The 15,870-nt window shown below is 38.0% G+C and overlaps 1 protein-coding gene across 2 annotated transcripts in view; it reads right to left on the bottom strand.

Annotated features, from left to right (window-relative positions):
• Nucleotides 1-5,284: 5,284 nt before the first annotated feature.
• fign (fidgetin) overlaps nt 5,285-15,870 on the bottom strand; it is a 31,435-nt gene continuing 20,849 nt past the window's right edge. For both annotated transcript variants that reach the window (XM_044366585.1, XM_044366586.1), the window contains one exon: nt 5,285-12,359. In XM_044366585.1, the coding sequence (XP_044222520.1) occupies nt 10,123-12,359 (2,237 nt within the window). In that variant the 3' untranslated portion in view covers nt 5,285-10,122. The remainder of the gene's footprint in view (nt 12,360-15,870) is intronic.

The raw sequence follows: 15,870 nt of genomic DNA, 5'->3' as shown, positions 1-15,870 counted from the left end.
CCATGAGCTGGTGATCAGAGTAAACAACACACTGCGTATAATATAGTCCTTCCACAGTTTGACATTTCCCTCTGATTTTCATATCTTTGCCTGAAATGACAGTCTATGTAACATGTGGAGGCCTTAAAAATGCCATGGCTGATATGAAATCAATTTGCATTTCCCCGGTGTCGGGATAACATGGCCCTGTCAGAGGACCCTGCAGATCTAGTGGAGATAATGACGTTATAGAGGGTGGCTTGCACACTGGAAAGGATGAAATTGAAAGAGTGACGTTCTGTGTTTCCCATGATTGCCTTGACTGGAAGATGTGTGCCTATGGGACATGTACTCGTCTGTCTTTGCTCCCCATTAGCTCTACTTGTTCCCAGCCAGGGGTTAAGATAGACTAAAGAGATCCACAAATCTGACCAGTCAAAGCTGCCTTCTGTCAGTGATGGTATTTCAACAGTATCAACTTTTAAGTAAAGAAATGGTAAAACTGTAATAAATTAGTTTCACCCTATTGGTCCCCCAATTGATGTCTCTAAATTTGTGGTGACCTGCCGTACATAAAAGCTCCAAATATTACAATTCATTAGAGATTTCATAATGGTAATTAGGATATTAATGACATGTCTACTATCAAACATTTAGACAACTTTTGATGTTGTGCTTTAATTTATAGACAGTAATTAATACAGTGATTGACTATTCAACAGGAAAAAAGAAAGATAATTGAATGTGATATTATTATTTAATGAATAAAAGAAGTGAAAAAGGAAAAAAAAAAATCCCCCCTACTGACTTTATACTGCAGCATTGACCCGGTGTTACAGGAACAGCCCGTGATCCCATCATTATATTTCTAAGAAGACCACACAGTAATGGGTGACTACATACCACTTTGGCCACTTTGTGAAAATGTGGTAAGGAATAATCTGAATCGTGGAGATCACACACAAGAGTGTACTGCATTTATAAAGCCATATTATGGTGCACAACCCAGAATTTGTTATAAACATAGGAAGTGGGTAGTTGATGGCACAGACCTGAGGACATTTAGACGCAATCACACTGGTGCAGGGGGCCAGCTTGTTATCGAGCTCAGTGTATGCTGACAGAGAGAGAGCGAGAGAGAGAGAGAGAGAGAGAGACATCTTTCCTTCTGCTGCAACACTAATATACGCTGCTATAAACTATAGGTGATTCCAGCAGATTTTCCTCACTTTGCCTATTTCAGGCTGATAGATCTGAAAAAGTTGACCTCTGCACCCCAAGTCAGACCGCTTGCCTCCCTTGCGATGGCTGAGGAAGAAAAAACTGTGAATGTTTTAGCTAAACTGTATTAATTTGTGGTGGGTAGTGATGAATAAACTGCAGAGCAAAGTCATCAGACCCATCCAGTTCTGTCTCAATTTTACCTGGACACAGAACCTTTTTTTATAAATCTGTTTTTTTTTATATCATGTTGCTAAAACCATAATTACAACAATGTAACCATAGTACAAGGAACAAACAAAAACATATTAAAAACTACGAGAATAACTAACTCATTTTGTAAAAGAATAAGAAGACATTTTACCTTAGCTTACAACTGAAATTCATTCAATAAATATTTAATGGGTAAAACAGTGACAAGTTACTTTATACACATGCAGTAGGTATGTATGTACGTACAGAAGAAAGCTGTTTAATATCGGAAAATATCTTTAATAAGCATTTCTGTATGTTTCTGGAAAGATGTTCAAATGGTGGCAGGCAGGATGCTTCTCAGTAATTACTGATAATGGTAAATTCTGGATGGCTGTAAAGTAAATATTTAGATTGGTTACATTTTTTCTTGCAGAAAAACATGGAAAATCATGCTGAAGATGTTCAGATACTAATTATATTCACGGGTCACAGTTTGACTCATGATTTTTTTTTTCTTTGTTTCCATACATGTCATTATTTTTTCAAATCAAGATAAAATTGCATTGAATGCCTGGGGATTACCAAGGTCATATCCTAAGTATCTAAGAATATATATGGCGAGTTTGATGTTGCAGAGGGATTAGTAAAGTACGAAATGTGCTGTTTTCCATGTTATTACAATGAATAAATACGGTCCACTCTGTTTACACAAGTTGTCCATTGGGTCTAATGTCCACCATTTGTGAGCTGTCATGTGTATTTTGAAATACACTGCAGTACACCAGGATGTCCCATGTATAATAAGGACTACACTTATAATATATGAAGGAGACAGACCGATAATGAGACTTCCTGGCTCTAATCAACCTTAGAAATGTCTGTAAAGGAGCAGAAATGTGTCTGCGGCACTAATAACAACTTTCAATTTATAAAAACATAATTTTGTCCAATCCCAATGGGGATTAGGTATAACTTGAGGGCCTTCCCACGTAGCGTGAACAAACCTTTATGCTCTGTAGCAGTATGAGTGTGTGTGTGTGAGAGAGACAGTTCCTCTTAATAGTACTCACAGACACACACATACACACACACATACGGCAAGGAATTATACTTGTCTGTATGGTTTGTTAGCACTCAAGAGATAAAACTTTACATGTTGCTCCCAATTAGCACAGCAGTGACCGTGCACTGTCTCCTGTGCTCAGCTTTCCTTCTGAAGAGGGGCTATTTATGTGAAGACTCATGAGAATGTGAGAATTGAGGCGAGAGAGAGGAGATATGGACTGTGAGAGATAGACTGTGTGTGTGTGTGTGTGTGTGTGTGTGTGTGTATGTGTGTGAGGGAAAGAGGGTGAGAGAGAGGGAGTGAAAGAAAGAGATAGAGAGAAAAGGAGAATTGAAATGGCTTAAGCATCCATTTTGAGTGGAGAGACAGGTCCTATTAACATTTAACAGCATTTGTGCAACTTGGTGCCGAGGTTATGATGCAAATGAGGAGGAATTAAAACTGGCCAGAGGTTTGTCATTGATGGATTGCAGTCTGGCAGTGCTCACACTTCCTAGTGTCCATCAGAAGCGATTACTGTGTAATTAAACCTTATTTCTGGACTCTCTAGTGCATAATTACTTTGTGAATGTAACCATCATCTAAAAGCTACAAAAATGCTTTACCATTTAGTCTAGCAGTCAGTTCCATGGGCTTGTGTCAGATATAGCCATCAGACAGAGCAAAAGAACTGTCACTTTTAATAAGAGGCAAAAAATTAAATGAAACAGTATGCTTATTACAGAAAAATTAGGCTTTCAAGAGTCCTTTCTGTTATTTGCATAATTTATCCCCCATCCCATCCCACCCCACCCCTCCCCCACACAGACACACACCGCAAGCTTTAGGCAATTTCCCTCACATTTAAATAGATTGCACATTTAAGGCTACTTAAGGAAAATTATCACTTTGCATATTTTAATTGTTATGAAGGAAGTGATTTGAGAGAGGTCTGTGGCTCATCCTCTTGAGCCATGTGGTTGCGAAGCTGTCTGATTCGGCTGCTCAGCGCTGCAGCTCCACAGATAACCTCCGAGTTCACACACATCCACTCCAGTTTCATCAGAATGCAAATGAAGCACAGAACACTGGGACAAGTGGATCTTTGATATTTACAAAATAGCCACTAATAACTTGAGTGTAATTTGTTTGACTCAACTTTATTTTTTTCTCTATTTTTTTCGTCTTATCAGCCCTTCCTGGTCAAATGGCTCTTGTTTAAAAATTCAGTGGGAGAAACAAAGGGCATGTTTGCTGCTAGAATTTCAGAGACAGCAGGATGGAGGAAGGATGTGTTGTCTATCTATCTATCTATCTATCTATCTATCTTTCTATCTATCTATAGTTTTCTCTTTTAACAGACATGATGCTTTTTGTCACACGGTACATCACACATGTATGATTTATCTACTTACCTCCTTGTTCAGTGTGAATTTAGCCATGAAGTCTGCAGGATTAGCGAAAATTTAGCAAATAACGCACACAGAGAACATATTAATTAGTATTTGTTGAACTTAATTAGTAGAATATAATATGTTTATTCAGGCACAGGTCTTATTTCATATGCTGTGTTTTTTTTAACACAAGACTAAATAATCGTTATGGACTCTTCCAATCCAGAAGAGTAGAATGAGTATAAATGTGTTTTTTTCATTGGAAATATTGAAATTGTCTCCAACTTCTTGTTTGGAAGTTTATGTTTTTTAAAATTATTATTCATAACCTAGATGTGTACAAGTAACTTGACTGAATCAATTCAAATAGACATAATTCGTCACACAATGTGCTTCAGCATAACACCTAGGCTATTCGGAATAAGAACAATACATTTTTCTAGGGAACAGTTCCCCCAAGGACAGTTCTCCATGGGAGACTGCAATGTTTAAAATGTTACTGTTTAGTGTTCCCACCTTGACAAGCTTATCAATGTGTATGAGGGAGAGTATGTATTTATTTTACAGCCCTTAGTTTTCTAAATTGGTTACATTTATTCCATTACTCCATTTACATCATGTACAACTCAAGTCTTTATTTAGTAAGGCTCTATGGAATGAAAACATTTTATTCACATGTTTTAGTGCAAAGTATGGATGTTTCCCCAATGGATAAATGACATAATACATGTACAAAATTCTGTAAAACCAGTGTTATTCACCCCCTGTTTAGAAAGAGATATATTACATCTGATGATGAACTGCACCCACTACAGCTCATATTGACGTACTCACAGGATAAAAAAGAGAATTACCGACACTGACACAATATGCAGTGTCTTTTCTCCTTTATGTTAATTGTACAGAAACCTCCCACGCATATACCACCTACTACTTAATGATACCATGAAAGAGGAATTTTAAGCATAGCTGTTTCATTTTCTAATAGAAAAAAAGCAGCCAGCATGGATTTATATATATTACTATGGATCAAGAGAGGTGTAGAAGTGGGAGTAGTATATAGAGGAGAGGAGTACAATAAAAAGTAAGCCTCAAAATCAGCCTCTGTAAACTGTTGCAAACTGAATTACTTTCAATATATTTTCATTAAACACCAGTGAAATAGAGAAATTATGATTAAAGTTGGAATAGACTGAACACTGTCTTCAACAAGATATTGCTTGGAACGGAAATAGCACAGGCTTAAATCAACCACAACGTTGCAAATTTAATCAAGGGTACAAAAATGCATCCAGTTTTCAGGAAGAAAAAAAAAGAAAACATCTTTATTCAGTATTTCAATAGCCTTTATGTACCTTGAAATTAAAATACATTGAAATTCACTGTACTGTAAGTATGGCGATACATACACACATATAAACATGTATGTGGTGCATTTTTGTATGTATGCTGTATATCATTAGCAAATGTACAATACGTACAGCTATGTGCAAGTTAATTCTCTGTACATGTATATGAAAAGTAAAAATTCAAATGTTTCATATCTTAATGTTATCCCCTCATACTTGCAAGTAGAATTGCAAGTGCACATACTGTACATACACATTAACATGCGCACTACAATTCACAAAGGATTAAAGCAATTTGTTACTTTTTAGGAAATTAATTTGCATTGTAGACCTTGTAGAAGACCTACACGGTCCACAACAATTCAGTGGAACATGATATTGTAAATAAACTGTACGCAATAGTCAGTATGTGCGAGTCAACTTTGCCCTCAAGGTGCCTTATTTTTTCTGTGACTTGTACTTGACAGTGTAAAGACAGTCTTTTTGAGGTAGACTGCTCAGATTCAAGGGCAAGCTTTTCTTTTTTTTTTTTTTTTTTTTTTTTTTGTGTTGTTTTTAACTTTTTTTTCCCCACAAATGCATGACATTCAAAATGACAGGACATAAGTACTACATGTACAATATGTAGCAATGAGGTAGAAATGGTTATAAAGAATACCAGACTATTAAATGAGATAAGGATGGAATCAAAATATCAAGCAGTTCTCAACAAAATAAACTAAAAGTAACTACAGGGATACTGACAGATTTTGAAAAAGCGATTCAGGTGACTGAGTTGGCATCACTGTGAAACTCAATGTGCTTATCAAAGATTCTGCTCAAGTATTGTTGGTGACCATAGGCCCTTTCATCACATCACCCTTAATAATGAATGATTTTAATGATAACATGTGAACTATACACCCTATTTGAATAAATATGTGGTTGATCTAACTGACCTCAGATGAGATAGCTGTAACATTTTTACTGTGTAGCTGTAACGACAATTAAAACCATGTAATTCCTTATCCATGTGCCTTGTGTTACACTGTGTTGTATTACACTGTTTGGGATACAAATAAAACAAAGGAAATTTTTAACATGTTGTTTTCAAACCTAATCTCAAACCATTGAGTGATTACAAGTACTACTTGAACATACTTTTAAACATACATCTCTCCACAAGTTCATGAACAGTCAACCTCTTAACGTGGAATCTGTGCTTGTTAATGGCACTTAGGGCCTCTTATTATCCTCTTGTCACAAACCTTGCAATGAGCAAAATTGCTTCTTAAAATTTGGACACGGAAACAATTTTTAACCAGTGTGACAATCCACTGCATGTTATGTGACATTTTTTTGAAGATACTGTATACAAATTAGCCATGTTTGTATTGGTACTCCAATCAGAGGTGAGTGACCGCTCATAAACTGGTGTAAAACTGAAAAACTACAAATGTTTTACAAAATTCACATATCTCTTCAAATGCCTGACATTGCTGACATTCTGTGATACAATAACTAAACAATGCCCAATGAGAGTGCTATAAAATTGCCAATTTCCAATATCCACAACTTATATTGTGGCATTAAGGGCACTGAAATTCACAACTCCTTCAAAAGCATCTTCATCATCGTCAAAAGAAAGCTATTTAACTTTGGCTTCAGTCATTAAACACCTCAAAGTGCAATATTAAATGACAATATTTAAGGGGAGCTCTACAATGTTTTAGCTTTCTGCTTATTTCACAAATCTCTCCAAATAAAGGGGAAATTGGTTTAATTTTCTGTGTAATTTTCTGTATTCAGCAAGATTCCAGATTGGTTGTGGACCCTATGGACTTGGTTTATGTATACAGTTAAGTCTTAGAAATTAAAGTTAAGAGAGACAAAAAAAAGTTGTTCAAAATTATTGAGTCTGTTGAGAGAAAAAAACATAAATACATGAAAAAAAACAAAAAATTAGGTAGATGGGAGGTTGCATGAGTTTTCCTAGGCCAGTGGCCAATGGCATCCTGGGACCAGTTCCCATCGGCCATTTTTGTAAATATACAGTTAGTCCTGCTGTTAAAATGGACATGTAATATTTTTTTAAAAAGCAATATTTTGTTTTGCTTTTATCAAACTGCTTTTTGTTGTTAAATTGGCACTGTTCAATGTCAGGGCAATCCACGTATAGAAAAGAGGTGACTCAGTCAATTGTGAAAAGTATTCTGAAGTTAAAATCAAAGGACCCACACATGTAATACAGCTAATTTAAGAATAACAATACTAATGTACACATGAATGGAAATTTATACTCTACACTCTTGTCTATTCATTTAAATGCAGGTCAACATAACTTTCTTATAGTGCATGTTTTGAATTTACCACAGTGGGTTTACAGATTAACCAAATACTGTACTGTTGTGTGCATTCAGTGAAAATGCTGTCAACCCATCTTATGACTAGGGGATACATCTGTAGATACGTAACACAGACACAGTGAAACTACAAGAAGAGATAATTGTTGGCAAGCTTGCTAGCTTCCTTTGCTGTTGTGCAGTTTCTCTGTTTGGATGCTCTGTATACATCCCGATAAAGAGTTAATGACGCCAAACCAGGTAGCAGTAATCAGTATGCCCACCGTCTATTACAAATATGAACAGGTAAAACATGTGCAATAGGCAACAAACATGAAGGGACCTCCTCTGAAAACAAACACAAGGTCCTGTAGTGCCTCTGCAGTATTATACACCTACAGTGCTAACTACTTGAGTGGCATTTTTGAATGTGCGAGTGCTTTGCTTTCCTTACTGCTCAGAGGACATAATACATTCAACAATTTTACGTGCCAATTCAGCTGTCAGACCTGCTCTTTCATTTCCAGAAACGTTGCGTGGAATATGTACTTAATAATAGCAAAAGATAGTATTAAATAACACTGTTAAAGTTTAAAAGTGACAATGAGAACTGTTACTGTTTTGTTTACAGATCTAGTGAGACTGGCCTTCAAGACATGTTCTTAAAAAGGAATGCCACTCAATTCATGAATGATACAGTTATGGCCTAAGACTGTCAAAATAATTCTTCTGTAAGTTTTATATTAGAATAATTAAATTGGTTGTGTACATAATATCATTGTGAATACTGTCACATTTAGATTTTCTATCATGGAACTATAAATCTGTTTGACATCCTGGATTCGGGGGCCAAACAAGCAATACAAACAAGATCCACTGGCGAATGTTAGCTAATACAGACAAAATTGTCCTAAGGCAAATGCATAGTGTATCACAAACCTAATATTCAGTGGTATTCCCCTTTAAGAGCATTATGTGGTGAGAAACAGGGTTCTTGGGAGTTATCAAAATGTAAAGCTAATAGATTTTGCACACAACAAAATACTGTTTGGTGTTCTCTCAAAAGGTTTCCTCATCAAACGAGCAGGATAGGTGCTGACATTTTGCTGTCTTCATGAATGTCTTTCAGAGATAACTAACAAACTGAGGTAGAAAGGAACTTAGGCTATACATAATCCTTAGGTTTCATTAATGATAAAACAGCAGCAGGATGGAATGAAATAGCTTGGGGCAGTTGTCTTCCTCAACCCCAAGATGTTTGTCTGCACCTTTCGAATTTCTCTCAGCTCTGCATCACCACAAGCTGAACAGTTGTGTCTACAAACAGGGAACTAAAGAACAGGATCATTGTATATGATGGAAATGAAAGTTTTCTGTGTGATAGCCCACAGAAAATAAACTATGTTGCAAACAGAAATTAGCTCAAGGCTACAATACAAGATATATAATGGTTCCATTTTTTCAAAGGCAAATCTCTAATCATAATACAAGTTTCCATTTTAAACAAATCCAAACATAAAGAACCCCAAACAAATTACTTTTTTGTCTTGCAAATAAACCAGAATTACTCTCATACATTCATTGTAGGAACCTTCCTTTCATTTTGAGATTCTTGAGGTATTATAGCCTTACATGGTTTGATGACGCAATTTCAAATGCAAGTCAAATGCTCTTGTAATGTGTAGTGCTTCGACACAAGCTTATGAGGTACTATACATATCATTATCACTTTCCTGAGTTTTCAAATAGAGAACATCAAATGAAATAATGGTAGAAGTTTACATTTATGAAACATGTGAATTACTACTGCAACAATATTTTAACAGCAATTACATAGTAATTTGTTGTTTAAATTGAAGTCACATTGTAAAATAATACTCTTTTTGTAATTTCTTCAATAGTGGAGAGGCTAGTACAGCAACCAAATTCACCTTATGTTTGCTAGAAAACAAATCACTAGCATTGTTCTGGAAAAAAAAGAGAGAGAAAATGTGAATGTTATTGTAACTAAATGATTTAAACACATACATATACATAAAACTTGAAAATGAGTCCCAACTGAAAATATGCCAATATATTTAATTTAGCTTAAAATAATCACAACTGTTCACAGAGAGCTCGAAATAGACACAGCTGTAGAACACTGTTCTAATGGAGAAGAGAAAGCATGTTTTTTGTCCCATTTTAAAGCTTTTTTATATTAGCACATGTCACCAATGAAGATTGTGAGGCAAAAAACAAAACTTAAACAGCACCACCTCAGGCACTTGATAGCAACTAAATCTCAATATCAGCAGACTAGTATATATATATATATACTGTATATATATATATGTGTGTGTGTATATACAAAAAGGAGGGGTTGTCTTTTACAAGTTGTTTGAGTTTTAGTGGGCACATGGCTTTGGCCATGTAAAGCATTTAATTAATTTTTACCAATGTGTGATGTCCAGACTGTCGTCTTCTGTGTAAAGCCTTCAACAACAATCCCTTTGCTGTAAATAGGGTGTTTGTGTCACCACTGTGTTATTTTTCTAGCCCAGTGTATGTTTACTGAAGCCCAAACACTTACTTACTCAGTTACTGGGGTTAAAGAAATTGTGTTTGATGGGTCTCTTTCACTGACTACAACCAAACATTTTATTCCATTCAGTATACATGTCAAGTTCTTTTTGTGATATGCTGGGCTGAAATTTGCAAAACACATTGTCAAAGTCTTGGTAGGAGATCGGTCTCATCTGACTAGGGTGGATGCTTGATAGGTCAGTACCAGGAATGTCATGGAGAGGACCTACCACAGCCTCTTGACAAAGCTGGGCCACGTCCAGCCCTGAAAAGCCCTCTGTCCTCTGAACCAGTAGTGACATCTCTTTGTCACTAAGACAGTAGTTGTGCTGTGAGAGCAGTTGGCTGATTATCTGGTGTCGTGCTGTCCCATCAGGCAAGGGGATGAGTAGTCGCTTGGTAAAGTACCTCCGTAGGGACTCTGGGATCTCTTCAGGCTTATTGGTGGAGCAGACCACGAGGACATGGTCCTCAGCAGAGGTCAAAATACTGTCAAGCTGCATGAGGAGTTCAGCCTTGAGGCGATTCACTGGGCTCTCCTCACTGAGCTGGGCTGACAGCAGCAGGTCCACCTCGCTGATGAACACCACTGCTGGTTGGCGACACCGGGCCACCAGGAAAGAAGCCTGGATGATCTTGTCCCCTTCCCCCAGCCACTTGGTCACCAGAGCTGAGGCGCTGAGTCGCAAGAAGGCAGCCCCCAGTTGGCTAGCCATGCAGCGAGCCAACAGCGTTCTACCAGTTCCCTGAGGTCCAAATAAAAGGAGGTTGCGAGGTAATGTGGGAAGTCCACTGAACATATCTGGCCTTAAAATGGGCCATAGTATCTCCTCTTTGATGGCTGCTTTGGCCATATCAAGACCCGCAATATCACTCCAGTCTACTGGAGGGCCCTGCTGAAGGATTTCTGCTGTCACCATCTCCACCAGGTTGGAATCACTGTTCTTAAGTTGTTCCTCTGCAGCATGGATGGACGAGGTAGCCGTACCAATATCAGGCCCTGTTAGGGAGTGAGAGAGGTGCTGTCTGTGCTCTTCAGTTTGCTCGTTCATGATGGGGGATCCAAACTTGCTGTAGGGCTCGCCAGCTCTGAGATCGCCCACAGAGCTTTTGGTTGATCCAAAGGATGGAGGCGTAAGTGCTCTGCCAGAGTGTATGTTAAATTTTCTTTGCTGATCAGAAGACATTGGCTGTTTGGTTGGCTTAAACGCTAAAGACGGAGCCTCAGCATTTCTGTCAAAGCCATTGCCCCTGTTTGAGTCCGAGACACCGCTGTCTGCTATTCTGTACATGGGACTCTGTGAAGAGCGCTGTTGGTTGTAATTGAAATTACCATAGCTTGAGTCCATATCTCCATGTCCACTCATGTAGAAAGCTTTTCGTTTTAATGAGTTGGATGTGCTGCCATTTAAAGGTGTTGGTGCAATTGGTGTATGATTATGGGACTGGTAGGTGTAGCCAGGCAGTGTGGAGGGAGGGATTGGTGTAGGAGCAGCAATACCGGACGGCAGATAAGCAGAAGGAGGGGGTGCTCCCCCAGGGCTATAACCAGGGCCGACAGCAGTCTGAGAAGGATACCCTGTTGGAGGATAATTGTAGTTGGGAAGGTTTGGAGACCCGGCATTGTAGCTCGGCACCAAGGTAGGGGGAGGAGGAGGGGGTGGTGGTTGTAAGAGCCCGGCACTGTGCAAAGGAGAGGGGTGTGGGGAGGGGAGGGCTGGGGTAGTCTGGCCACTGTAGCTAGAATGCAGGTAGGAGCCGTTGTAGCTGGCAGTATATTCCTGAGAGGGGAGGCCCGAGTGGAGAGTAGTGGCTGTGTGGCTCCCACAGTTACTGCTAGAGTAGCTTGGCTCAGACAAGCTGCTGGTCACCCCTGGGGAGCTGCCTATGCTAGCCGACACATCTGTAGGGGGTAGGGCAGCTGTCATTCCAGCTTTGCTCACAGATATAACATCTGGAGCACAGTTCATTGGGTAAATCCCCTCCTGCCAGGACTCATTCTCTGACTTTCGTCCATTCACGAGTCCAGTGGTGCTATCAGAGTAGGAACACAGAAGGGCTCTTTCATTTGGGCCCTCTAGGATCCCAGAGTACTTCTCTGCATATTTCTTAAGCAGATTGGAGGCAGTCAGTGCAGAGATGTCATCATTTGCCCACGCATACTGGTACGTTCGCTGTAAGTGCCCCCGGTAGGCCTCTACTTTGTGTGCTGGTGAGCGGGTAGTGGATGAGATGTCAAAGTGTTGTTCTGCCCATTGTGTGTGCTCTGGGGTCCACTGCATCTTTAGACCTAGATAGTCCGCATAAGGGAGAAATATGTCAAAGTAAGCATTAAATCATGGTTAATAATCACTCAAAAATAAATATGAATCTATTTGAAATATTATATAGTAATCAAATATTAAATTACTTTAATATTAGGAAATAAAAATGCATGGCTTGTTTATTATTTTCTTAATTGTTTGGATGGAGAAAAGATGGGAAATAGCAGAAAAAAATGCTTTAAATACTGGCAGTATAATGTCCAAATGTGTCCCATATGGCAAACAGACAACACAACTCTAACAGAACACGCATATGAGGATGCAGGACCCAACACCTGGTTAGCGTCATATAATCCACCCAACAAAGAGCAGAATGACACAGACATTGCGGGTCAGTCTATAATCCAACTCTCATCTGAGGCATTCTGAGACAGTTTCAAATCTGCTTGGAGGAGAGCAGCAAAGCAATCTTCCTTGGCAGCGCTCTGTTGCTTTCATCACACAAACCCCCTCAGCCCAGCATGAATTACATCCACATCAAGTCTGCCTACTGCTTCCTAGTCCAGAGTGAGGGAGGGAAAAAACATGCTTCACTATTTCTCCGCAGCATCTCTCAGCCTCTCTGTACAGCCTTAAGACATTTGAATGACATAAATAACCAAGTTAAATCCTAAAGTAAATATGCAAATAAAAGTTTTTACATATGCTGTCATCTTTTACTCTGCTTGGGATTATAAGAGGATGTACTATACCCCCAAAGAATGTAGACTATTAGAGAGATTATAGCTCAAAACAATCAGAGATAGTGTGCAAAGGCTCATACATCTTACGTCAACACTAATCTGACCAAAAGCTACAAGAAGATATGAGAGGAAATGCATACAAGCAAACTTTCCCTGCCGGTTACAATGATCCTGCCTTTGCTGAGCAGGCTTTGCAGTACTTCAGTAGGTTAAGTCTCAATCACATGATTTAGGCAACAGACAGCTGCTTCTAGAGGCAGATTACAAACACAGTGATTGTCTGGAAAGAGTAAGGCATGTAGATTCCCTTCTGACTCCCTCCCAGCCATTTGCCCACCCGCCACACCAGGAGCTAATTAGCAGGATGATACTGCACTAATTGTGTTAATTTACAAGGTTTTAGTCAAAGGGATCCATGATATGGCTTACATGGTTGTCAACCGTCCAAGCTAATGATTAAGAAAAAAAGGCAAAAAGCCCAGGCAGACAAATATAATAACCATACTGTGGTGGAAAAGAAAGGTTCATCAACTTACAGATAATAAGAGTATGAAAACAAATTAATTTATGAGAAAAGCAAAGACAATTATAATAGAAATTACATAAAAAACAAAATGTCCTTAGTATAAAGCACATGTGTATGAACTAATAAAAATGTAGTGACTGACACCCTTGAAAATACCAAAAGTAACGGTCTGCCCCAATACACACACTTGAAGTATTTGTGCATAGTCAAGTGCCTACTTGTATGACAAATTCCCAGTAACTGCCACAGTGTCCAAGTGGCCGTTAAGACCGCAACCTTGAGTAATCCCGTGGCTTGTGCAAATACAATACTGTACATGGCTCAGTCCAACAATTAACAAAGCAATTAAATCAGGTTATCTAGAAGCATGTGGGTCTACTAAACATAAAAGAGACATAATAAAATATTATTTTGATGTTTTTTGCTAAAATCCTTGATAAAAGGACATGATATTAAATATTCATGTGTGAGATTCGCAATATTACTTTTATCAATCTCATCTACAAGAACAGAGTTTTAACATTAAGTAGTCATCATGTGTGGAAATTCTGACATAAATGTTTAGTATTCGGACATTAATAATAATATTCACGCTGAATCCAACATGTCATTAACTTCAACTTCTTCATGTCTGATGATTATTGTTGGTCACAAAACCAGCTTATCAGGACATTACCACCAACAACTGGACTGGTGCTGCACAATAGACCATGGTGAGCTGTGGGATACACTTGGTTCTGAATACCACTTTGAAGCAGTATTAGTACTAGGAATATTTAAGTGTGCATCAAGTGTGGGTTAAATGTACTGTGTGTTGGCACATTTCAAATGTGGGAAACAGTTGCCTACTACTTCACAACACATGAATGCATGCTTGAGTGCTCGAGACTGCAAGTGTGGGTATTAGGACAGACCCTGAGTCTCACCAACTACGCATTTAGACCCATGTGCATCTTCATTACCTCAAGTATTAGTTACCTACAGTTGTAGTTAGTTGTTTTGTTAGATTTGTAGGTAGGTGCATGGCAAGAGTAAGACCATTTAAGTGAAAAATTACTTTTCCAATGCAGCCTGACACACACACCTGATCTATTTACTCTTGTGATCAACACATCATAATACCTTTTCACAAACTGTTGAATGTAATATTTTTCTGCATTATTGCTGAGAAAAATGTTCACTTCAAAACATACAATACAGAATTTGAATAACAAGCAGTGTGTTGTCTGAAAAATGTCTGCAATTCTGGTAGCAGAATCATCAGTTGACACTGACATTGCAGTGCAAGTATCAGGATAATGGTTTTTGTAAAATCATTCAGTAGAGTTCATTAACACTCAAGGCAAATTTTGTCAATAACAAAATTGCACACGGCTTATGGAGAGAGATTCTTCTATTACTGTTAATCCTCTCTGAACAATGTGCCACTTTGGACAATCAAAGAAGTGCTACTCACAAAGTGTGCTTGAGATCTCTAAGCATCAGGTATTTTATAAAATGAACCATCCAAGATGATTATCTAAATACAGCACACTGCTAAAAACACTTTTTATAGAGAAAAAATACCAGAGATTTATATTTGTGGGGCAAGATATGTTTTCTTCTACAGGCATGAAAATCTATTTTATTATAAAAAATATTGAATCTACACACAGAATTATGGAAAACTTCTTTCATATGGACCAAAGGATTTTTGAGTTATGGTAGATTAACAAAGGTGAATCTAGTATTACATAGCAATACCAAAATTAAATGCTTATCATAATTTATGTTGTTTGTGAGTGTAAAATGATTCAGTACATCAAACATTTTTTTCTTAAATATTATGTTTACTGTTACTTTACTGAAGGAGAATCAGATTTTAAATAGTTTAGTGTTGACAAAGGTTGTGGAATGGATGGTAAATGCCTCCAAGGAGATAATGTACATCTCCATCAATATAAATCCGCATATAGACACTGAGACATAAATAGACACAAATGCACCCATGTGCACACACAGTCGGGCATTAGAATGAAGTTCATGTATTTTGGTATAACAGTAAAAGAACGTCCTTTATTCCAATTCAAATACAACGTCCACAGGTTCCTTTGTCTTTCATTGGATTGGTATAATTACAGAGCGCTCTATTTGTGGAATGTTTTCGGATAGCCTGGGGGCTCCAGCTCAAATTTCACTGATCAGCTATCATCAAATAGTTGTTAGCCTATGGTGTTTGTCAACTCATAGATTTAAATAACACTTTATGGTAAATTCAAGATTATGATA

Source organism: Thunnus albacares, chromosome 11 (assembly GCF_914725855.1).
Source record: "Thunnus albacares chromosome 11, fThuAlb1.1, whole genome shotgun sequence".
Classification (NCBI taxonomy): Eukaryota; Metazoa; Chordata; class Actinopteri; order Scombriformes; family Scombridae; genus Thunnus; species Thunnus albacares.
The sequence above is the reverse complement of the archived record's forward strand: the minus strand, read 5'-3'. Positions and strand labels throughout refer to the sequence as shown.